At 36.8% G+C, this 25,877-nt stretch overlaps 1 protein-coding gene across 1 annotated transcript in view; it reads right to left on the bottom strand.

Annotated features, from left to right (window-relative positions):
- The window catches only part of ADAMTS19 (ADAM metallopeptidase with thrombospondin type 1 motif, 19), a 426,420-nt gene that overhangs the window by 172,288 nt on the left and 228,255 nt on the right, over window positions 1-25,877 (bottom strand). The window contains 2 exon segments of the mRNA XM_006886015.1: window positions 10,439-10,589; window positions 12,549-12,689. Coding sequence (XP_006886077.1) covers window positions 10,439-10,589; window positions 12,549-12,689 — 292 coding nt within the window.

Genomic DNA, 25,877 nt, shown 5'->3' with positions numbered 1-25,877 from the left:
CTATATATGTATCTCTATTTAACTATCTATCTATTATCTATCTATCTATCATCTATCTAGCTATCTATCTATTATCTATCTATCTAGCTAGCTAGCTAGCTATCATTGTGTGCCCTCAAGTTGCCTGAGACTCATACAGCCTGGTGCACAATAGCTCTGAATTCTGTTCTAGCCTGAGCATCTTATAGTCTCTGATATACCTACTTCCATTACACCAGTTACTGTGTCAATCCATCTCATCTGCAGTCTCCCTCTCCTGTGCTGTTCTTCTATCCTTCTAAGCATGATGTCATTCTCCAAGGATTGGTCTCTCCTGGCCACATTCTCAAAGTACGTAAGTCAGAGCTTTAAAATGCTAGCCTTCAAGGATAAACTTGTTTTCACCCTCTCCAAAACAGGCCTATTGGTTTTCTTGGCAGTCCATCGTATGTTCAAGAATCTTATCCAGAACCACAACTCAAAAGCATAAATTCCTCTGTCATTCTTAGTCATTAACTAGCTCTCTGATGCATAAGTAATTGTGAAGACCATGGCCTGGATAAGGCATACCTTAGTCTCTAGACTAAAATCAGTGCTTCCCAGTACTCTAGAAAGGTCTCAGACATCAGATTTACCCATTTCAATTCATCTTTTGATTTCCTGACTGCTGGAGCCAAGAATGTTAATTATGGTGCCAAGTAAGTTGTAAATATCAACATCTTCAATCTCTTCTCCATCTATCATGATGCTGTCAATTAGCCCAGTGGTAAGAATCTTTGTCTTGTTGATGTTGAACTTCAATTCACATTGAAGACTACAGTCCTTGACCTTCACCAAGCATTTCAGTTCTTCTTCAGTTTCAATATGCAAGGTTGTGTCATCTGCATAATGTAGGTTGTTGATGAGTCTTCCTCCAATCCTAATACCACAGTCCTTCTCATACAGCCCAGTTCCTGAATGAGCGGTTCTGCATATAGATTGAAAGGTCCAGAGACAGGATGCATCCCTAATATACTGCCTTCCTGACTGTGGACCATGCAGTGTTTCCCTGCTCTGTTCTAAGGACTGCTTCCTGGTCCAAATACAGGTGTCACGGAAGCACAATCAAGTGTTCTGGAATTCCCATTCTCCTCAAGGCTGTAATTTGTTGTGATTAACATAGTCAAATGCCTTTTCAGAGTCAATGAATTAGAGACAAATAAATCTTCTAAAAGGTATGCAAAGCTAGATATACTTAAAAGGCATAGGAACTTTTATTTCACTTTTCTGGTTCTCAATTTGTCCATCTGAATAGGACTGAATGATAACTATGACAAGTACTATAAACGTTAAATTAGAGAGCAAAATATTAACATATCATAAAACACATGGAGAATTCAAAACTATAAAACCACAGTAGTAAAGTGTAGCTACATATATAAATACATATTTTAGTAGAATTTTAAAGACAATAGATACTGAAAATAATTTAAAATTTACCAAAAATCATATACTGATTTTCTGGTTTTTCTAACACTTGAAGCACTTTATAAAAACTGGGAAATTACACCATGCTTTATAAATCTATTAGTTTGCTATTTGTACCTGGAACTATCTCTTACGCAATTCTGTCACTGTGGCCTCAGATATTCTACTATTTCTCAAAGAAGGGATATAAATGCTAAATCAAGATAAGGTTTTGTAGTCAGAAAATATCTGCCCACGAATCCAACTATATACATTTCAAAATACTTATTTTACCATAAGCTAAGAATAAGTTTGTAACTCAATTTTTGCTTGTCACAATATCCAAACACTCTGGTCTTCTGAATGGAGTATATCTCAATATAATGAAAACAAAAAATTTTAACAACTAGACCAATAGGCCTATATTAGATGAACAGTCATGTGAGAGGCAGAGAATATTAAAATTTAAAAGATTTCATTTTCTTTGGATCGACAACCAGTATCCATGAAAATAACATTCTTAAAATAAAAAAGACATCTAGTATTGTACAAAACTAGTGTCAGAGACCTTTTTAAGGATTTTGAAAGATTAAGGATGTTATTTTGAAGACTGCTGTTGTGTGTCATCAAGTGGGAACGCATCCATAGCTGACCCTCCAGGGTTTTAGAAGCAGTAATTGCATGGGAGGAGATTGCCCATCCTTCTCCTACAGAGTAGCTGATGGATTCAAAATGCATGCCTTCAGGATTGCAGCACAGATCCTTACCAATGGGTGCCTCCTCCAAGTGAGGGTATTTTCAAGTGTTTTGTGTGCATGTGAAAGTTGTATAATGACCAAGGAAGACTGAAGACTAAGTAATGGCTTTAAATTATTAAATATTCCATGGACTGATAAAAGAGCAAACAGGTTTGTGTTGGGTGGGTGTAGCCAGAGTCCTTAGTAGAAGCAAAAATTGTTAGACTTTGTCTAACATACTTTTTGATGTTGTCATAAAAGGCCAGTACTTGGAAAAGTACATCATCCTTGGAAAGGAGAGCAAGATCCTCGATAAAATTGACTAACACCATGACTTCAATAATGGGCTTAAGTTCTTTGGGAGAAAGGGGCAGGTTAGACAGGGTTTTGATCTGTGGTACATACGCTCAACTCAAAGCTGTAGTTAACATGATGACATCTAACAATAATAATAATGCCCAGAGTTGAGAAAATGAAACTGGCAGAATAGAAAAGTATCAGGGACAAGATATACAAAGTCCAAACTGACCACCTGACCAATAGACAACACCATGAAAGATGGAGAAAAGAATGAAGTTGTCACCCACATCATTTTACTTGGGTAAACAGTAAACATTCTGGTAAGATATCTTGGATTGGGAAAATCTGTGGCCAAAGAAAAATCCAAAGTACTAAGGTGCAAGGATGTCAGTTTAAAAACAAAGGTCCACCTGATCTCAGTCACTGTATTTTCATTTTCTTCGTATACATCTAAAAGTCAGATCATGAATAAGAATGACTGAAGAAGAATCAGTTTCTTTGAATTGTGGTGTTGGAGAACAATACTAAATATCCCATGAACTATCTAAAGGACAAACAAGTAGGTCTTGGAGGAAATACAATCGTGGTAAAGATTATTAGAGGTGAAGATGGTGAAAGTTTGTCTGACATGCTTTGGACATGTTGTCAGGAGTCAGTGCTTAGAAAATGAATGATGGAGGATTAGAGAAAGACAGTAAGACCCTCACCAAGAAAGACTGAAATAGGGACTGTGACAATAGGCTTGAGCAGAGATAGTGATGAAGACGGTGTTGGAAAGGGCAAAGTTTATAGAGACCCTGCGAGTCGTAGTTGACTTGAAGGTACCTAACAACAACAAACAGACTTGTCAGAAGTACACACATGATGCTGTGTTCCAAGGTACTATGGCTTTGCAACAGGTGCATACATGAGAATCTGGCCGTGACCATATCATATATCTCACTTTCCCTTTTGAGCTCCACTTAGACAAAGGATTATTCCCGTTGTTTTGTTAGGTGTTACTGGGTTGACTTTGATTAATAGCAATATTATGAGCAAGAGATAGAAACTTTGTCCTATCTGGTGCCATCCTCACAATAAGGCAATTTCTGCCACACTTAAGCTGACTGATGTAGTCACTATGTCAATCCATCTCATTAAGGACCTACGTCTCTTTTGATGACCCTCTAATTTTCCAAGCATAGTCTTTTTCCATTGGAATCAGGAGTGGGACCCACTTCCTAAACAACATGCCTCTGGAATCTCTATGGACTTTGATAAATGACAATAGTTAAAAAAAGGCTTCAAGCCTTTTGTCCACAGGGTTGTTATGAGGTGTGCTCTACTTGATGGCAATCATCAACCACAACAGTAATCTTTTTTTTAAGGACTAAGGTTTTTTTAAAATATGTGCAAATTTTATGAGATGAAATTTCACCATCGTTGTCTCTAAGGGGCACCTTGGCTCCACTTTCTTCAAGACAAAGTATTCCAGGTAATAAATTATTTAAACTTAAAATTTAAACTTGCAATCCTAGTTTACTCACATATCCATTCACTTTCATTACAATATTCACTGAAAGCACTCTATGTGCCAGTCACTAAGCTAGACCCTGGTAAAATACTCTCTCTCTTACTGGAGCTTATATAATACCACAGGAGAGACAGAAGCTAACAACCAAGTAATAAATGAGCATGTAAAGAACTGATAAGCAAAAGAATGGAAAAAAAACCCAACAAAACCCGTGAAATGCGCTGCAACATTATATAACATTTTCGTTATAAGAGATTTTATCTGTGTTGCCAATTATCCAAAGCATAGCGAGGCTCAATAAACTGATCCTCTGTCAAGAAACAGAAACTAAGGTAGAGTGAAATGCAACCAATTTTCAGTTTTTTACCAGTTTATTCTAAAAATAACTTTCCTTTCATTATTATTTTTGAAATAGAAAAGTATGGATATGTTGTGAAGAAACAGGGAAATGGAGATGAGCAGGAAATGGATGGGCTACAGAAAGGAGGGAAAAAGAAAGGAAAAAAAGACACAAGAAATGGTAAATATAGTACTACAACCAGCCCTGGAAGGTATGTAGCTCTGAACATCAGAGGGTTGACAAAATTGGGAACTGCACTGTTGAGTAACTGAGCCTCTGTCTGCTTGACAGGTACTGTCACACACATATCCCCCCACCCCACACACAAGAAGTCCCAGGAGACATGCAACTCTGAACATTAGAGGGGAGGCAGAATTGGGGACTGCACTGGTGAAAAAATAAGTGCTTCCTTTGAACCTTTGTCTATTTGAGTGGGGACAGGTGCCCTTCCTACCAGTGGCTTCTGAAGAGGAAATGCAGTTATGCTTGAATATTTGCAGCAAGAATTAGGAGCTGCATTGGTGATAGATTGGTGCTTCCTTGACTCTATGTTTGCTTCTCAGAAATAATGACATGCAATCAGCAGAAGGAGGTGCACAACTCTGAACAACAGAGGGTAGTTAGAACTGGGAACTGCATTGCTGAGAAGTTGTCACGTCCATAAGTCTTTGTCTGCATGGTGGAAATAGGTGCCCTTCCAACGAGCAGTTACTGATGAGGAGATGCCAGTATGCTTGGACATAGGCAGCAAGCATTGAGAGCTGCGTTGTTGAGAAATTGGTGTTTCCCTGAGACTTTGTTTCCTCAGGCAGAGGAAAGGGACACAGCCATTGGCAACTCCTGAGACTCGGGGAGACATTGTTGAGCCCTGTCACTCTCCTGGGCCTTGTCCTTGAGCCATAGATCCCAAGTAGCACTCCTAGGATTTTGCCTATCTCTGGGCATAACTTACCCTCTCCATCAAAATGCAGGACAGGGCAGTGAAGCAGGCCCACAACAGTTGGGCAGAAAGAAAGATTCTAGCTTCCTGTCCCTCAAAGAACAATCAGATGAGAAGCTTACCACAGAAAACAGATCTGCCCATAGATGACTAGAATGGAAGAAAGCCACTGTCAATCTTAACTGGAGGAACACTCTAAGTATGCAATTTATTAGTAGTATCATAAAGATAAGATACATTCATAACCTACACAGAAAAAACCAGCAACTGCTTCACACACTCTAAGAACTTCATAGAATGTCAAAAAAGCAGAAGACAGCTTCAAAAATTCTGCAAAGACAAAACAAGTCTTCTGCAAAAAAAGATCAGACAGATTATATACCCAAACAAAATCCCAGAGACAGGGAGCTAGAAGAAATACATATCACCATAGAGTAACATGAACAATCAAAGAAGGTACAAATACTGGAAGAAAGAACTAAAACCAAACATAAAAAGGTATAAGAATTTTAAAAAATACCATAATAAGACAAAGAGGGTACAATCAACCCATTACTGGAAATAACAGAAATGAATGAAAATGAAATCCCAAATATCAAGACTGTAATGGCAGATTTCCCAACATGCTGCAGGGACAAGAATAAAAGAGATGGAACAGAGAGCCAGTAGAAAAGAACCTTAATGGGAATTTACTAGAATTAAAAAACAGAAGATAGAAGGAAAATGAAGAAAAAAAAATCCTAAAAAGGAAAAAAAATCCCCAAACATCAAACCAGCTAGGATACAGCTAAAACAGTCCTGATGGGGCAATTAGTAGCAACAGGCAAACATAAGAAAAGAAAAAAAAATTGTTTTAAAAAAAAGAAGAAAGGAGCAAAGGAAACTACTTATCTCAACACCTTCAGCAAGTAGAAAAAGAACAGCAGACTAACATATGGCATCTAGAAGAAAAGAAATGATAAGGAAAGGTCTAAAATCAATGGTATAGAAAACAGAAAAACAATGGAGTAAGGCATCACAGTTGTATTCTCTCTCCATAACTATTCAATTTGTATGCTGAGCAAGTTGTCACTGAGAAGCTGCACTCTGTGAAGAGGAGCGGGACATCAGGATTAGAAGGAGCCTCATCAGTAACCTGTGTTATGCAGATGACACAAACTTGCCTGTTGAAAGTGAAAAGGACTTGAACAATTTGTTGCAGAAGATCAAGGAATGCAGTCTTTGGTATGTATTGCATCTCAATGTTAAAAAAAAAAAACAAAGATTCTTACCACTGGATAGATGGGCAACATTATAGTGGATGGAGAGGAAACTGAAGCTATCAACAGCTTCTTCTTACTTGGATATACAATTAACACCCTTGGTACTGGACATCCCATGGATGGCCAAAAGAACAAACAAACATGCTAGGAAAGGGTGCAGCCACAGTGCTTTTTAAAGACAAGAATGAAGCTTCACCTTACATACTTTGGGCATGTTTCTAGGAGGGGCTATACCTTGGAGAAGGACATGATGCTGGGAAGGATGGAGGGTTGGCTGTAGAGGAAGACTCTCAACCAGGTGGATTGACACAGTGACTGCAGCAATGGGCTCTTGAGTGTCAGGAAGTGTGACGATAGCACGGGATAGAACAGGGTTCAGATCTTTTGTTCATAGTATTGCTATGAGTTGACTTGACTCAATAGCACATAATAACAACAGACACAAATGATTTTTATACAAAAACTGTAAGAAGCAACAGGAGGCCTAACTAAAAGGAAAAATTATCCTTGATCATGGATAGGAAGACACAGCATAGTAAAAATGGCAATCCTACCAAAAACAGTCAGTATGTTCAATGTAATCTCAATACAGATACTAAACTCATTTTTCAAAGAGATCAAAGAGGCTATTGTAAGGTTTATTTGGAAATTAAAGAGAACATAATAAAGCAAATAAAACAAACTCTTCTAAAAAACAAATAGTAAGTAGAAGGCATAGCACTCCCTTATCTCAAAACCTATTACACAGCCATAGTAATCAAAACATCATGATATTGGTACAATGACAGGCATGTATATCAATGGAATAGAATTGAGAACCCAAAAATTAACCCATCTATCTACACTTAATTGATATTTAATAAGGAATGAAAACATATTAAATGGGGAAAATAAGCTCTTCAACATATGATCTGGCAAAACTGGACATCTATCTGCAGAAAGCTGAAAGAGGACCCACCTCTCATATCACACACAAAAATCAACTCTAGGTGGATCAGAGATGTAGGAGTAATTCCCAGATACACAAGGATCTAAGAGACAAAATGTGGCCAAATTTAGAAAGCCTAGCCTATGGCATAAGTAGACCCATAAATATAGCCAGAAATGCACAATCAGGTTTGGACAAAATCAATGAATGGTTCTTTTTTTAAAAAAAGAAAAAAAAATTAAGTCCCTGTGTGGTGAAAAGAAAACATATAGACTGAGGGAAATATTGGCAATGACATCTAACGCAGAGTCTTATAATGAAAGACTTCAGAATACTACATGGCCTCTATGAGATAAAGACTGATAATCCAATAATAAATTGGACAAAAGAAAAAACTTTGCACAAAAGAAGACATTCAGATGGCCAACAGACACGTGAAGAAATGTTCAAAATCACTGGCAATCAGAATGAAGCAAATCAAAACATCAGTGAGATACAATCTCCCCAATAATTCCAGTTGGAACTTGGGTCTAACAGAACAGCAAGCCATAAAGTTGGAGAGGATGTAGAAAGATTGGAACTCTTATGCACTGCTGGTGGGATTATAAAATGGTACAACCATTCTGGGAGGCAATTTGATGTCTTCTCAAAAAGCTGAACATAGAACTTCCATATTCCTCTGCCAGGAATATACCACAAGGAAATTTAATTGAGACATGAATGGAAGTAGGTACATCTATGTTCCTAGCAGCATTATTTACAACTTTTTATAATAATAAAATTTATTTAAAGCAATAAAATGGAAACAGACCAAAAGAGACCATTAGCAAATGAATGGACTGAGAACTGTGATATATTCACACATTGAAATACTATTTAGCACTGTGAAAGAATGATTATGTAAACTACTATGTAACATGGAAGAATAAAGAGAGCATTATGCTGAGTGAACTAAAGCAGTCTCAAATGGACAAACACTGCATAAGGCCATTATTGTATAAATACAAGAAGAATAAGATGTGTGTAAACATAAAAAAGGAAAATGAAAGGTGGGAGGAAGAGGCAGAAAAAGAGGAAGCGTGGAAATCACTAGGATTATAGAATGTGTTGGGGTGAAGGAATTTAAAAGAGTCAATGGAGACTAAGACAGCATAATAATAGGCATTGATCAATAGTAATTATATACAATACAATGTATCTGAAAGAGTAGAAAACAATGTAAACGAAAGATTGTAAAGCACAATGTACATGAATGAAACACATTATAAATAAATTACTGGATGAATAAATAAAATAGTGTTAAATAAAATGTTAAAAAAAGAGTAAATGGAAATAAATTTCTACTATCAATTGATAAGTAAATTTTGACTATCAACTAAGAATTCTATTTTGTTCCACTCATTAATTTTTCTGAATATGGAAAAATCTGCAGGCTGGATTTAGAAGAGGTCGTGGTACTAGGGATATCATAGCAAATGTTAGATGGATCTTGGCAGAAAGCAGAGAATACCAGAAGAATGTCTATCTGTGCTTCATTGACTAGGCCAAGTCTTTTGACTGTGTGGATCACAACAAGCTATGGCTGACTCTGAGGCGAATAGGAATCCCAGAACATTTGATCGTGCTAATGCGAAACCTATACTTGCACCAAGAGGCAGTCATCAGAACAGAGCAAGGAGACACTACATGGTTCAAAATCAAGAAGGGGGTCCATCATGGATATGTATTGTCTCCATACCTTTGCAATCTGTATGCAAAACAGATCGCCGAGATGCTGGACTGTATGAGGAGGAATGTGGCACCAGGACTGGTGGAAGAATCATCAACAACCTGCATTATGCAGATGACACAACCTTGCTTACTGAAACTGATGAGGACCTGAAGCACTTTCTACAGAAGGTCAAGGACTGCAGCCTCCTATATGGATTGAAGCTCAACATCAAGAAAACAAAGATTCTCACTACTGGGCCAACTGGCAGCATCAGTATGGATGGTGAAGAGATTGAGATAGTTAACAGTTTTCGTTTTCTTGGCTCCGTAGTCAACAGTCTTGGTAACAGCAGCCAGGAAATCAGGAGACGAATTAATTGCATTGGGAAAGTCAGCCGTGAGGGACCACTCAAGAATACTGAAGAGCAACGACATCAGGCTGGAGACTAAGGTGCACCTGGTCCAGGCTATAGTCTTTGCAGTTACGTGCTATGCATCAGAGAGTTGGACAGTGACTAGGGATGACAGAAAGAGAATTGATGCCTTTGAGCTGTGGTGCTCGAGAAGAGTGTTGAATATACCATGGACTGCTAGGAGAACAAACAGGTTTATCCTGGAGAGGGTGAAGCCAGAATGTTCCTTGGAGTCAAGGATTCTGAAGCTTTGTCTGACATACTTTAGGCATGTTACAAGGAGGGACTGGGCCTTAGAGAGTGACATCATGTTTGGGAGAGTGGAGGGACGGCACAGGAGAGGAAGACCCTCGATGAGATGGATCGATTCTGTGAGTGGAGTGGTGGGAATGAGTGTGTTTGACACGGCGATGTTGGCACAGGATAGAATGGTGTTTAGGGCTCTTGTACATAGGGTCTCTGAGTTGCAAACGACTGGATAACACATAACAACAACAACAATGAATTCATAGAATCACACAGATATATAGACATTACTAAGTTTACCATAATGTGTGTGTTTTTGTTTATTGTAGTTCAATAATTTTTACAAGTACTCTCTAATTTTCTTGAAAGATACTTTGTCAAACTTAATTTTCAAGACTGAAAAGTAATAGTTTTGCCTCCATAATTATATCTTTAAATATGACCGTTATTACATTTTTGTTCAATTACCAAGTAAGAAAATAAGAAATTTCAAAAAGAGGCAATGAGGTAAGTATCCTTTTCTAAACAGAAATTGTTGGGTCATTTCTTACCGGCTTTTGTTATATGCCAATATATTATATGCAAGTACACTTATAAACAACCTCACCCTGATGTGACCCTTACCTGCATCTCTTGACAAAAAGAAGCCAGAGGCCCAAAGAGAATCTGGCACTGCTCATCAGCAGTGTATGCCATCCCCGGTAGTTTGGAGGGGACCATCACAGCATTGACATTCTGGGGATTTGTTTGTAGTAAGCAGTTACTCGCCTTTGACCTGGCAATATGTAGACAGGCAGAACATTTTAATATTAAAAAAATTACTATGATTAGATAATATATCAACGAGAAATATTTGAAATGTTAACAAATATGTTCTTATTCTGGTAAGTTGTACTAGTGGGTGCTAATTATTTTCCAGATGAGAATAGTTTATAATAATTATTCAAGAAATTATAAATAGCAATAACTCTCAAGTGAATGAAATTTTTTTAGTTTAATAGTTTAGCATGTCCTTTAAACAAAGATGATTGTAGAATATGTGAACTGAAATAAGTTTTATTTCATGAATTAGACGAAGAAACTCAGGAGAGATTAATTTGCCTAAAGAAAGGTGTGAATGTTAGAAGGTACATATAGCCAAAGATTTAAAAACTGTATGCAAAACATTTTAGGCATTAATAGAAAAGATATTTTTTGTAGTTGGCATTGATTGGTTTGTAATAAAAATTCTAATTATGATGTGACATTCAATTTAGACAGAGTTCCAAATCACATGCACAGTCATACAGTGCCATATATTTTTCTTATAAACTCATTCAGATTAATTGAACGGTAATTGTGTAAAAAAGTGTTATGTTCAAATACTATATACTCTGAGAGTGTGTAATACTCTCAAATACCATGGCAAAAAACATGCACAATATATCCTGCATTAATTTCAGTATGAACGTACGGTAATAAAATAAACATCTCATTTTTTTTTTTTTAAATTTTTGTGTGTGTGTACCGTCAAATCAGATCTAACTGGTATAGGAGGAGATTGTCCCTCCTTTTCCCAGCAGAGCATCTGGTGGATTCGAACCGTGTGCCTCTGGGATTGTAGTTGCAGCTCCTTGCCATTAGGCCACCAGAGCTCCCCTAAACATCTCATTTTAACAAATTTTAATATCCATTTCATAGGAAAAAGCAGCACTGGTGGTACACCTGTTAGAGCAGTACAAACTCGCCAGTTGCTCCACGGGAGAAACATGAAGCAGTCTATTTCCATTCAAGACAGTTTTACTCTTTCCTAAGCGGTCACTATGAGTCAGAATCAACACAGAAGCAGTGGGTTTTAGAGGGTAGCCCAGTTTTTCATTTGAATTTATGTTAATAAAATTAGTAATGTTTGTCTGTGTCGTGAATTTATATAGCTAACTGTCATATAATTCTTATTTAATTGGAGAGCTCAGATGGACTAGTGGCAAGAGCTGTGCTGCAATCCCAAAAGCATGAGGTTCTAGGCCACCAGCTGCTCCACTGGAGAGAGATGGGCACTCTCCTCCTGTGCAATTAACTACTTCTGAAAACCCTCTGGAGGGTCAGCTATGGGTCGGTTCTGACTATGGCACACAACAACATCAACAACAACAACTACAATACTTGAAGACTCCATCTCTCTCATTCTATAGTTCCTTTACCTGCCACCTATTTTTTCAGCTTTGATTTCCAACAGACACCCAAAGAAAACACACAAAAAAATTAGAGCAATAGTATTTATCACTGCTATCTCCAATGACACAGAAGTTAGATGTTATTATAGGTGGCAAAGAGAAGAAAAGGTGGCTTTAATAACGGCAAAGAGTTTGGAAGCACCTCAGGAAAAGAGAAATATTTTGTTCAAGATTTTCCTTGTGATAACAGTTGTGTGCAGTGATGACAAATGACTACATTTTGACAAGGAGATATTGGAAAGGCAAATAAATGCAGTTACAGATTTTTTTTAAAAAAAAATACCTTTATACCTCAAAAACCATTTTAAAAATGTGCAAATCAAGAGGCAGATGAGTTAGGAAAATGTGTCCTTAGTCACACCATAATTCAGTACATGAACCAAGATTTGAAACCAAGTGACTTAATCTCATTTCATTTCTTGTGTCCTTTTCATTCCATCACATTACTTTTCCTGAATAACAGAGGAAGCAGGCACAACAAAAAAATTCACAGTGCAACTATAGTTAGTGACATCAAGTACCTGAGAAATCTTTCCAGATCTTCCTTGCTACACGGAGACCAGGAAACATCACCCAGATTTTGTCCTTTAATCCATTCACCAGACATGATATGAAGACCATCAGCACATGATGGGTGGTCATTGTCATGATTAATGCCCATGCTAATTCAGAATATAATAAAATTAAATTAAGCATTGTATTTTCAGATTTTTTTATAACTTACAAAATTAACTAACAGAAGAAGAAAATACTATTTTTAAATGTACAAATAAAATTAGATTTCAGATTAATGAATTTTTTTAAAAAAATATGTTACCCTGGAATACAGCTATATATTTTTATTTAGTAGAAAACAGTTTGCCATTTACCTACAAAATAACATACGTAGGTCACCTATATAAAAATGATTTTTTTCACGTAGTCATATGAATAAACCAAAAAGTAGTCAATTTCTTTTGGACTAAAGTTAGACTTGCTTTCTTGAGAACCATGTTCAATTATAATCCCTTGTTATATATTACCAATTAAGATCATTAGACTTCATCTCACATGTTTTGAAGAGGAGCTAACCCCTAGAAAAGTATATACTTGGAAAAGTTGAGGGTCAGTGAAGGAGTGGAACACCATCAAGGAGGTGGACTGACACTATGACTAAAACAATGGGCTTAAGCACAGGGGAAATTTGTTCTGTTGTATGTGGATTCTCTGAGTTGGAGTCAAAAGGCTAGCACCTAACAAGAACAATTGTAAAGGGTGGTGCAAATCAATTGGCAAGCATCCACCCACTAACCAAAAAGATGCGAAAAGGTCACGTCCTGGTAAACTCTAAGCAGCACAAGTGGTTATCAGGAGTCACAAGTTACTGGACTGCAAGTGGTTTGTTCAATTTGGTTCTTCTAGTTTAGGGACAAGCAAGCCCTGTCAATGATACTTTTTAAATATATCTACTATCATATTCTTTTTTTTAAATTATTATTATTTAATTTTATTAGTTTTAATGAACATTTACAGGGATTTTGGGTTTTCATTCCTTCATTGCTGCACCATTCTTTCTATCCTCTTCCCCAGTTTGTTCTTCTTCCCCACCATCCGAATGTCTGTTTTAATTGTCCAATTGCCACAGTGCTTGTCAAAGTCAGTTCTGATTAATCTCCTGTGTTGGTGTGTCCTTTGCCATTCCCTATCACTCCTCCCTGAGAGAGACTTCACCCTGATTGATAAGGAAAAGGGGATGGCGTATTCTCTTAGCTACTTCCTGCTGAAAAGGGACGCTGTGGGTTTCAGGGTGAAGATCTTCTCTCACTACTCTAAAGGGCCCCTTTGGCAGTAGGAAACACATAGACTATTATGGAGATTGATTTTGGAATTTAGATGCACTCTTATTGATTGTGCTTGGCCGTACATGTTCATATCCTCGAAGATGTCTCATGGGGGTGTTGCAACCTAGAAGACACAAATTTGACTAACAAGTTATAAGTACATGAGTCAAAAATTATGGAAAAGTAAAAGAAAAGATTCTTTCATTGTTTTACAAACCCTCCCCCAGGTCCCCTCCACCATGTAGCCCTGGCTCTAGACTCCTGTGATGACAGAAATACCTAGTTATATATCTCTTTTAAACAGTTTTCTCCCTCCTCTGTTTCAGTGCAGTATACATTATTGAACCCATCTTACTCAGTCTCTCCCCAACCCCAAGGACACTATCATATTCTTGAATTCCAGTTGTTACTGTTAAATAGTAGATAATGTTTTACAGAAATTGCCACTTAGTTGACTGACTCATTGCACCCCTGTGTGTGTAAAGATGAACAATCTCCTCCAGTGTGATTTACAGGCTTCAAAAACTTATGGGGGAGAGCAACTCGACAGCAGTAATTTTGAGTTTTCAGTATTTTGTAGGGAATTAAGTGGCTGGATTTTGGAAGTAGACTGCAGGCTTTTCTTTCACAGTAGTCCCGGGAAGACTCAAATTACAAAACTCTTAATTAGCGACTAAGTGCACCATCTAGGAATTCCATAAAATACTTAATCTTTACAAGTATTATGGAACTTTATCTGATTTCTTCACAGCTTTTCTGAACTCTTTCGGTGCCACTTTGTACACATTCTACCTTATAGAGTGTTCCCAGGGATATACATTTAAAACATAAGCTAAATGGTATTTCTCTTGCAATTTCCAGCTCTTGCACACACTTCATAGTTCCTTTTTCTTCTTTCATGCTAATGTCAATTATTTTCTTTTCACCAATATCAAAGAGCTTCTAGTTCCTCAAGTATAAGGCTGTTTCTTATTCTCATGCAAATATTACTACTATTTTCAGAGTCTTCCATGTTTTATACACTGTATAAATGCCTTATATGTTTGAGATAAACAATCCACTAAACTACCAATGAAGGCGTTTTGCTTTTCATGGAGAGGAGCGAACGGAGGGTGGGGGTGGGGTGGGCAGGGAGAAAAGTGCAACAATGAATGAATGGAATTTCAAAATCTCTGTAGATGTTCAGTGAAATTAAAAATAAATAAATAAATTAAAACAAAACACACCCAACTAGCTTGAGTTAAACAATTCATTAAAGTAGGAACAATACCAATGATGATGAAAACAAAATAACTCAATAAGGTTATAAACAAGGTGTAATGTTTGATCAGAGGCAAGTGGTTCTAAATAATTCATGTGAATAGCTACTACACATTTTGCATCTATGAATTTCCATTCAGCTGTTCTCCTGGCTCTAGCAAAGTACACTTCTCCCAACTTCTTGCAGGGATAAAATCTATTTGACCTTCCAGATAAGTATACACTATCTCAAGGATGTTTTCTGTGGTTAAATTCCACTTTACTTACATGATTTTTCTTTTCTCAGTATAGGATTCTGTGTACAACATTGTCATAGCATTTTCTACATTGTAGTATACGTGTTTGTTTCTTGGTCAATTCTTTCTCTTTTATTTTTTTTTTGGTTAACTCTCCATCTCTTGAAGAAAAGAAAATGCCATTTTGGAGGTTGGTTCACCATTTGTAGGTTTATCATACTGTGATGGTTTGCTGTGATGCTGGAAGCTATGCCAATGTTTTATGAATTAGGTCACCAGACAAATTTTCAACAAAACTGGATGTAGCACTATGGACGGTCATTCATCTATGCTAACAAATCTTGAAGACAGCTGCCTGGCCAACAAACTAGAAGGAATCCATATTTGTGTTTATTTCAAATAACAGTAATTTTAAAAATATCTGTTCTGTACTTTAAAATCCTAAATTAAAAGTACCTTTATAAAAATTCTAAATACAAGTAGATTTTCTCTTATGCCTTTCCTCAAGTAAAAATAAAAATTTCCAGTTCGATTAAATTTCAGTTTATCATAAATATTTTATATAAGATTATTATTATTATTAAATATGCTTTTGAAAGGATAAAACACGATGGATGATATATACGAATTAATGAGGCATAATTATCATTATGCCTGCTAACCTTGAAAACTGAAAATTCTGGTCTAATAAAACTAAAAATGGCTTTTTAAAACTCATCATTTTTAGTATTAGAAAAATTAATAGATTAGGAAAATAATATCTTTGCTCTTCTAATTAATGGTCTTCAAATAAAGCATATATCAACGTATAATGACAGGTAAAAAGGAAGGTAAATAATTTCATACTTGTATGATGAAAAGAACAAGATAAGATAATATGTATTAAAAATGAATTAGTAGAGATGTGGTCTTGAAAAAGAGCACTGAACATCCCATGGATGGCTAAGAGAACAAGCAGACTTGTCTTGGAGAGAGTTCAGTCAGAGTGCTCTTTGGAGGCAAGAATGATAAGACTACACCTCACATACTCTGGACAATATTGCTAGGAGGGGCTATTTAGTGGAGAAGGACATAATGCTGGGAAGGATGGAGGGTCGGCAAAGGAGAGAACGACCTTCAAACAGGTGAATTGATACAGTGACTGATGGAATGGGATCTAGTGTGTGAGAAAATGTGAGGATAGCGCAGGACAGAGGAGAGTTCAGATCTTTTGTTTGCTCTGAGTTGTATTCAACTCGAAGGCAACAACAACAGCTTAATTTATATAGGACAGGGATATTTGCTGGCATAGTAAGTTAATCAAAAGGTTTGCAGTTTGAGATAACCAACCACATCACAGTCTCCTTGTATCAAAATTGGTATCCTTGGTGAGGAGACAGCATAAACCCCATTTTTTTAAAAAAACCCGTTAATACCAGAAGCAGAAGCGGACCATAAAAATTCTTAGCTTGAAGCAAACACAAATGTGCCAGGTAAAGTCTTATCTGTCCTTGCAAAGTAAAGAATTAACTAGCGTCTACGTGACACAAAAAGAGTAAAGATAGGCAAAATAGCCAGCCCATCAAAAGCTGACCCACATGACTGATTCCCCGGCCCACCAACCATGCTCGCAATCTTCCCGCCCAGACAGTAGCACCCAGGAAGGCTTTAAAAACAATTGCGCAGGGCAACTCAGGGCTTTTTCTCTCGCCACCTTCCTACTGAGGGAGAAAGTCTCCATGTGAAATTTTCTGGAGAATAAATGCTCTTGTATTTACATGAGTGTAATTGGATTTCCTTTGAGGAGCATTTTGTGGGCAGAACACTTGGAAATCTGATAGAAGGCCATTATGAGTTAGAATCAGCAGATTGGTAATGAGTGTAGAATGGAAAGTCCCATCATTTTTCACATATTTGAGCCTACTGCAACAGTCAGTCTATCAATCAATTTGATTGAGGGTCTTCCTCTCTTTTGCACATCCTCCACCTTTCTAAAGATAAGCCTTTCTTAATATGCACAAAATATGTGAGACAAAGCTTTGTGATCATTGCCTTCAAGAAGCATTGTATTGTACTTTCTTCAAGACATCTCTGTTTGTTCTTTTGACAGTCTATAATATGTTTAGTACTCTTCTCCAACACTACAATTCAAAGGCATAAATAAATGATCCTTTTGTCATCAGATGTATAGCAAGTTATTGAAAAGATCATGGCTTGAATTAGAAGGCCTTAGTTTTCAGGCTGACATCATTGCTCCAAAATTACAAAAGTAATTAGAAGTGGTCTCTGACTGTAGATTTTCCCAATTCAACATGTCTCCAGATCTCATGACTACTGGTATCAAGGAGGTTGATAGTGAATCCAAGACAAAATCATTGACAAATTCAACTTTTTCTCCATCTAGCATGTTACCTTTCAGTACAGTGGTGAGAATTTTTGTGTTCTTGGTGTTGATGTGTAATCCATAGTGAAAGATATATTTAGTCTTTCATCTCCTGCAGCAAGCCCTTGTAGAACTCTTCATTTTTGGCAAGTGAAGTTGTGTCATCTGCATAATGCAGATTGTTGATAAATCTTCCTCTGATCATGATACCATATCCTTCTTCATAGAGTCAAGTGTCTCTAATGATTTGCTCAGTGTACAGATTGAATAGGTATGGAGAAAGAATTCAGCTCTGACACATATCTTTCCTGATTTTAAACTATCCAGTGTTCCTTTGCTGTTTGGACAATAGCTTTTTGGTCTTGGTATAGATTTTGCATGAGTATAATTAAATGTTCTGTTTTATTTTTTTAATTTTAGGGAACATTTACAGAGATTTTGGATTTCCATTCATTCATTGTTGCACTTTTCTCCCCCTCCCCAGTTCACTCATCTCTTTGAAAAGTAAAAGAAAAATTCCTTCATTGGTATACAATCTCCCAGCGCCCACCTCCCTCCCCCCACTCCACTATGGAAGCTTCATTCTGGACTCTTATGATAATCATAATACCGTATAATATATTGCTTTAGTAGACAACCACTATTATTCTTTTCATTGGAATACTAAATCAGAGAAACTGTCTTGCATTTATTTACTACCCTGTCAAAAATCATCAGAGATAAGTTTATAATTAAAGCTAATTTGCTTGGTGGTAAAGAAAATCAAGTAAGTAATAATGGAGCAGACTTACTTTCTTTAGATGCTAATTTAAAATAGGAGATTGTACATATGGCATAATCCCACAGGCTGATAAGACGCCTGAATGCGTTTTTAATTTTGCAGTTCTGCCACGCAGCTACAGCCAGGACTACTTCCTCTTTTCTGTCATGGATCCTGGCATCAGTACACATTGCTGGGTGACCTTGCAAAATCAGTGGCCAAGTGCCATGTGGAATATGCTTGTTCCATCTGTGATGGGGGTACTGTCTTTCAAACAATGTAGACATGATATTACTTCTGAGAGACAACTGGTCTTTTTCAGAAATAATGAAACTTCTTAAATAATGTGTCCTTGTGAAAGAATAAAAGAAATTGCATCCAAGATTTTGTAATTTGGACCCTTTCCCAAAGTTAGTGTAATCAGATTTTCTAAATTGGGCCGACTACAACTTCACATCCAGATGATCATTTTCCTTCTGGGATCTTGATCCTGATGTAAGAAATTAGCTACAACCATGGAGATATCTGGTGGTTCAAGCATTGTTTACCATTAGCTACATTTTCCTAAAGTCCTTTAACTCATTACAGAAAAGATTATCATTAAATTGGAACAATACTTTTCAAATACACATCTGGAACTATCTTGACAAAAGACTTTGCTTATTCCAGATTTGATATAAAAACAATTAACTATGATTTGTGAAATCAGTATATTAATCATTTATAACGATGATATCATGTAATCCTCACAATATCCCCATAATGTTTCTATTACTATGACTTCTATGCTACAGATGAGGAAGGCCCTGAGGTTATGAGTGGTGTTATGAATCAGATCCAGGCAGTCTGGTGCTCAAGCAGCCAGACCTCTAAACCACCACGCTGCAGTGCTTCCATTCTGGAATAAAACTTTTATACAAATCATTTACTGTTTCCTAAAAAATTTAAACTACCTCCTCTTTTTTTGAGAGAAAAGGGATGGCTATATTGGTTACAATACTGTAACCAAGCCACATATGTTGGATGGAAAACGTTCCCCCAGTAAGACATTAGCAACACCTCTTCTCGCACTGTGCAACTGAACTACATTTTAATAATCTCAGTTTAAATTCATTTTGACAAAGAACGTTGGGCAAATAAACTTTCTGCTAACATTGTACATGGTTGTCAAGTCAACTGAAAAAATATTTTTATCTTATAAAACTTCTCAACTTGTTTAAAAGTCTCTGCCAGGAAGTTTTGTGATATCCTGGGGAAAACTGGAGAAGCATTTGGGTTTTGAAGATGGTCTCATTTGAAGTTTAAAGAATTAAGGAAGGGAACATTTATAAATCTACTCACATTTTTCAGATAATTTGGAAGGAATGTGATTTGTAAATAGTAATATTTTAAACCAGTAGACCTTTTGTGCTAAGTAGATTAGAATTTTTTATGATTTAATATTCCCTTATTAAAAGTCATATGTTATATGGAAAAGTTAATAAAAAAGAAACAAACTATCACAATTTCTAACTGCAAATGGACTGTATTTCACAAAGTGACACAATTTCATATAATCCAATGAACATACCTGATTTAATGTAATTTCACTTCTGTGGCCATGGAGAAAACATCAGACATTAACTTTTAAGATCTTTTTCTTACTTTCTGTATTTCAACCCAATTAAATCTTTCCAATATCCTCAAATTTAAATCTACAATATTACTGGTATTGGAAAATAATGAAGTATCAGATTAAAAAAGTTGAACTTTCCTGGAAAGAAAATTAGTATTATCAATGGATAAAATGTGCAGATGGCACAATCTTGCTTGCTGAAAGTGAGAAGGACTTGAAGAACTAGTTACAGAAGGTCAAGGAATGCAGCCTTCAGTATGGATTGCATCTCAAAGTTTAGAAAACAAAGATTCTTACAAGTAAACTGATAGGCAACATTATGGTGGATACAGAAGAGATTGAAACTGTCAATAATTTCATCTTACTTGGATCTACAATTCACACCCTTGGTATCAGCAGTCAGGAAATAAGGAGACACACTGCACTGGGAAAGTCTGCAGTTAGGGACGTCTCCAAATTATTGAGGAGTAATGATGTCAGTTTGAGGATTAAGGTGTGTCTGATTTAGGCCATAGTCTTTCTTATTACTTGTTGTTCATCTGAGATCTGGACCACTGTCAGAAGAATAATTAATGCCTTTGAACTTTGTGGTATTGGAGAAGAGCATTGAATACCCCACGGGCAGCCAGAGTGCTCTTTGAAGACAAGAATTATGAAGCTTTATCTCACATACTTTGGGCATGTTTCTAAGAGGGAATATTTTCATGGAGAAGGACATGATGCAAGGAAGGGTGGAGGGTAACAAAGGAGAGGAAGACACTCGACCAAGTGGATCGATGTGGTGACTGCTGCAATAAGCTCTGGTGTGTGAGAAACTGTGAGGATGGCGTGGGATATAACAGGGTTCTGATCTTTTGTTCATAGGGTTGCTATGTATGAGGGGTCCTTGACTCTATGGCACCTAACAACAACAACATGGATAAAACAAGATATTGTATTATTTTGTCATAATTCTGTAACAAGTTTATGTAGCAATTCAGGCCATGCTTGTTAAGCACAATGTGATACATATTGCTATGATGATGTAAAAAAAGGGAATAGGACCCAGGCTACTCAGTATTTGACTGATAGGCAACATGATCATCAATGGAAAAAAGACTGAAACTATCTATGACTTCACCTTACTTGGATCCACAAACCATACACTTGGTACAAGGAGTCAAGAGATTAGGAGATATATTGCACTGGGAAAACCTGCAATTAAGGTCTCTTCAAATTACTGAGGTGCAGTGATGTTAATGTGAGGACTAAGGTGTCCCTGATTTAGACCATGATTTTTCAATCACTTGCTATGTTGCTGGGAGCTGTAAAATAACTAAGTATAACAGGAAAAAAAGTATGCTTTTGAACTGTAGTGTTGGAAGAGATTATTGAGCATCTCATAGACTTCCAAGAGAATAAATGTTTGTGCTGGAAAGGGTGAAAACAAGTTGCTCCTTAGAGGCAAGGATTTTAAAACTGCATCTCACACACTTTGGGCATGTGGCCAGGAGGGATTAGTCCTCGGAGGAGGATATGCTTGGAAGAGTACAAAGTCAACCCAGAAAAGAAAGTTCCAAGATAAGATGGACTGACATAGTATTTGTATCAATGAAAGCAGGTGTGTCAGAGATAGTGATGTTGGTTCAAAAAGGGCAACAGTCAGAGCTATTGTTCATAGGGTCACGATGAGTCATAGTTTCCTCAGTGGTATATAATAACAACAACATTATTAAAACAAGGAGTTCTAGTAACCTGGTGGTTAGAAGCTGTGCTGCAATCCCAAAGGCAGGTGGTTTGAATCCACCAGCTACCCTAAAGGAGAAAGGTGAGCATTCTCCTCCCTTGTGATTAACTGGCTCAGAAAACCTACTGGAGGGTTGTTTCTGATTCACTGGCAACAGCAACAACATTACGAAAGCAAAGCAGCATGGTGGTCTAGTTAGTAATGTGTTGGGTTACTAACCAAGAGCTTCTCTGTGGAAGAAAGATGAACAGTCTCCTCTCATAAACATTTATGACCTCGGAAATCCAATGGAGCATGCTGCTAATTGACATCCACCCAGTGGCAATGGGAAATCACTAAACAGTGGAATTTTGTCCTTGTTAGGTCTTGACAACAAAGCTTACATGAAATAATAAGCAAGCATGTAATTATATTTTAAAATTGACCCAATCAATTCACATCTAATTCAATGGGTATATTTTCCCACTCTTATTGTAAAAGAATTCAAAATATAATATATAAACATAATTATTTACCATGTTTATATTTATACAGTCCAGAAGATATCTCTTTTAAATAATCAAGCTGTTGCATTTCTTGACTCAGAATAATTCTGTATTATCTACACATGGAAGTCAATTCCCTTCTACAATGACTGACTATCAATATTATTGCTCAATGGATGGAAAATTTGCATATGAAAAACACAAGTCCAGTGATTTTAATTTCATGCTATGAAACAAATGTACATTAGACATTATTACTGTTTCAGAGATACTACTATCTAGAAAGGAGTTTTCTTACATATTGATATTATCCATACTGGTCAGAAATGATAAAAAGATCACAAGTAATATTTATTATAGACTATATAAGAGAATTTTTAAAAGGAAGTAGATTTGTAGACTTTTGTTTTAAGTATTAAAATTTGCCTCGGATAGTAACAGAATAGGACTGGGATCGGAACAAGTCGGTAAGGCTGGGAGTTGGAATTAGGGAAAGCATGAACAGATAGGAAGTTTGGAATTATGGAAGTGTTTACATTCATGGAAACAGAGAAGTGGAAAATAAAGTCATAAAGGTAAATTGGGATCATCCTTTAAGGATCATAGTTCTGATGCGAGGGAATCTGGAAGGAATTACTTTAGGTGACAAAACACTATAACACAGAACAGCAGATTAGGCCTATGGTTCAGGAAATTGAATATTACTAAAGTGTGAGATAGATAAAAAAAGATAAGGTATCCAGGCATGGAATTACTGAGATAAGGGCTGTAATACCATAAGTCTGTGAGACCAGCACCAGAGGAAACAGAGAGAAGGATTAAGTATTTCAGATGAAGAATGATTCTAATTCAGCAACAAATTTTGGGAGGGACAAATGAGAGAAAGAGTTACAGATGTTTCAGATGCTTCAACTAAAGACCTGATACCAATATTATGTCAGTAACAGAAACAGAAGATATTTTAAAAAGCACATTTACAACCTTGTCCTACCCTCAATTCTATTCAGGCATAATTTTCAGTGGAGGATAAATGCAAGAGACATTGATTTAGAAGGCTTGGAGGAAGACTTATCAACAACCAAGGTTATGGCAGATGACAACACCTTGCTTGCTGAAATGGAAGAGGACCAAAAGCACTTGCTGCAGAAGGTCAAGGATTGCAGTCTTCAATATGGATTAAAGCTCAACATCAAGAAGACAAAGATTCTCACCATTGGTCCAATTGGCAGTACCGTGACAAAAAGATTGAGAATGTTAACTATTACAAGCTTGCCAGGCACCACAATCAACACTCTTAGAACCAGCAATGAAGAAATCAAAAGATGACTGAGAAAATACTGTAAAGCAACAATGTTAGTCTAGAGACTAAGGTCTGCCTGATCTAGGCCATGGTCTTCACAATTACTTGCTAGGCGTTGAAGAGCTAAGGATGACAGAAGAAGAATCAGTGCTTTCAAGTTGTGATATTGGAGAAAAGTCTTGAACATACCATGGACAACCAAGAAAACAAATAGGTCTCTCTTGGAAAGGGAGAAACAAAGTTTCTCCTAGGAGGCTAGGATTTTGAAGTTCCATTTCACATACTTTGGGTACATGGCCAAGAGGGACTGGTCCTTGGAGCAGGACATCATGCTCAAAAGGGTGGAAGGAAAGTGCAGGTGAGGAAGACCCCGATGAGATGGACTGATACAGTAACTGGGTTAATGAGGGTTGGTTTGTCGGAATCAGTGAGACTTGCTCAAGACAGGGTAGGCTTCAGAGCTGCTGTAAAAAGAGTCGCTGTGAGTCTCAGGTCATGTAATGACACATAACAACAACAAAAACAGCATTAGTCAGAAGTACCTGTATTCTTAATCTTATGACAATACTTAAGGTTTTAAGAGGTGCCCAATACATATTATCTCCAAGAAGTTAATTGTGCATATATATTGCCATGTTACCCTCTAAGGTCTGATGAAACTCTTGAACTGTCAACTTAGTTGAGTAGACCTACCTATATGCCAAAGCTTGGTGATATGCGTTAGCCATTTTTATATTTTTTGTTCTGTTTCAAAACACAAAACATCAAAACAACACAATAAAACACTAAGAATATATTTTTTGGCTGTATCAGAAGTATCATGTTTTAATGGGAATATATAAAGGGATTTTAAGTAATTTCCCTAGATTTCCTTAATTTTATTAGCTCAAGTCTCTATAAAGTAAGTAATGATTTTGCCACATAAGATCATTATGTGAGTGAAATATCTCAGTTGCAAAAGGACAAATACTGCATAACTAACATCAGACTGATATGAGAGGTGAAAGGTAGAACAGAAAAAAAGAGATGGATAATGAACATTGCACCAGAAAGATGAAGGGGAAGAACTGCCTGAAAGGAATTTATGATTAGGTATTATATGCATGTAAATTAACAATCTGTAACAAAAGATGCATTATTACAAAGTGAAATAGAGAAGAGGAAGGAAAAGAAAGGGAAAAAATGTGCAAAAATGAATGAATGAAATCCAACCTTTCTATAACCTTTTCTTTAAAATCACAACTAAAAAAAACCAAAGAAATTTTATGTTTAAAGAATCCTCTTTAACTCCTGATAATATATAATTTTGTTAATTTTTATATAATAATATATTTTATAAATGTGCTAAAATAAAAAAATTAACAAGTATGTAGTTGTTGCTCTTAGGTGTCATTGAGTCAAATACAATTTATAGTGATGATATGAACAAAAGATCTGAACCCTGTTCCATCCTGCACTGTCCTTACACTTCTTGACACACAAGAGCAGTCACAATGTCATTCCACCTGGTTAAGGGTCTTCCTCTCCTTCACTCACCTTCCAGCCATCCCAGCATCATGTCCTTCTCCAGGGAAGATCCCCTTCTAACAACATGTCCAAAGTATGTAAGGCAAAGCCTCATCATTCTTGCCTCCAAAGAACACTCCAGCTGCACGCTCTCCAAGACATATCTGTTCATTCCCTTAGCCATCCATGGGATGTTCAGTGTTCTTCTCCAACAACCAGCTCAAGGGCATCAATTCTTTTTCTCTCATCCTAATTCATTGTCCATCTCTCAGATACATAGCAAGTAATTGGAAGACCATAGCCTGAATCAGACGTACCTTAGTCCTCAAACTGACATCATAGTCCTCAATAATTTGGAGAGGTGCCTAACTGCAGATTATGCCAGTGCAATGTGTCTCCTGCTTTCCTGACTGCTGGTACCAAGGGTACTAATTTTGAATCCAAGCAAGATGAAGCTGTTGATAGTTTTGATCTCCTGTCCATCCATCATGACACATTTTATTGGTCCAGTAGTAAGACTGTTTTCTTGATACTGAGATTCAATCCATACTGAAGGTTGCATTCCTTGATCATCTGCAACAAGTGCTTCAAGTCCTTCTCATTTTCAGCAAGCAAGGTTATTCACGAGTCTCCCTCCAATACTGATGCCACACTCTTTTTCATAGATTCCAGCTTCTTGTATAATTTGCTCAGCATACAAACTGAATAGGTGTGAAGAAAAAATACAACCCTGACACTCTCTCTTCTCAATTTTAAACCATGCAGTGTTCCCTGAACACT

Source organism: Elephantulus edwardii, unplaced genomic scaffold, assembly GCF_000299155.1.
Source record: "Elephantulus edwardii isolate Elephantulus edwardi_28Jun2011 unplaced genomic scaffold, EleEdw1.0 scaffold00046, whole genome shotgun sequence".
In the NCBI taxonomy this organism is placed as follows: domain Eukaryota; kingdom Metazoa; phylum Chordata; class Mammalia; order Macroscelidea; family Macroscelididae; genus Elephantulus; species Elephantulus edwardii.
The sequence above is the reverse complement of the archived record's forward strand: the minus strand, read 5'-3'. Positions and strand labels throughout refer to the sequence as shown.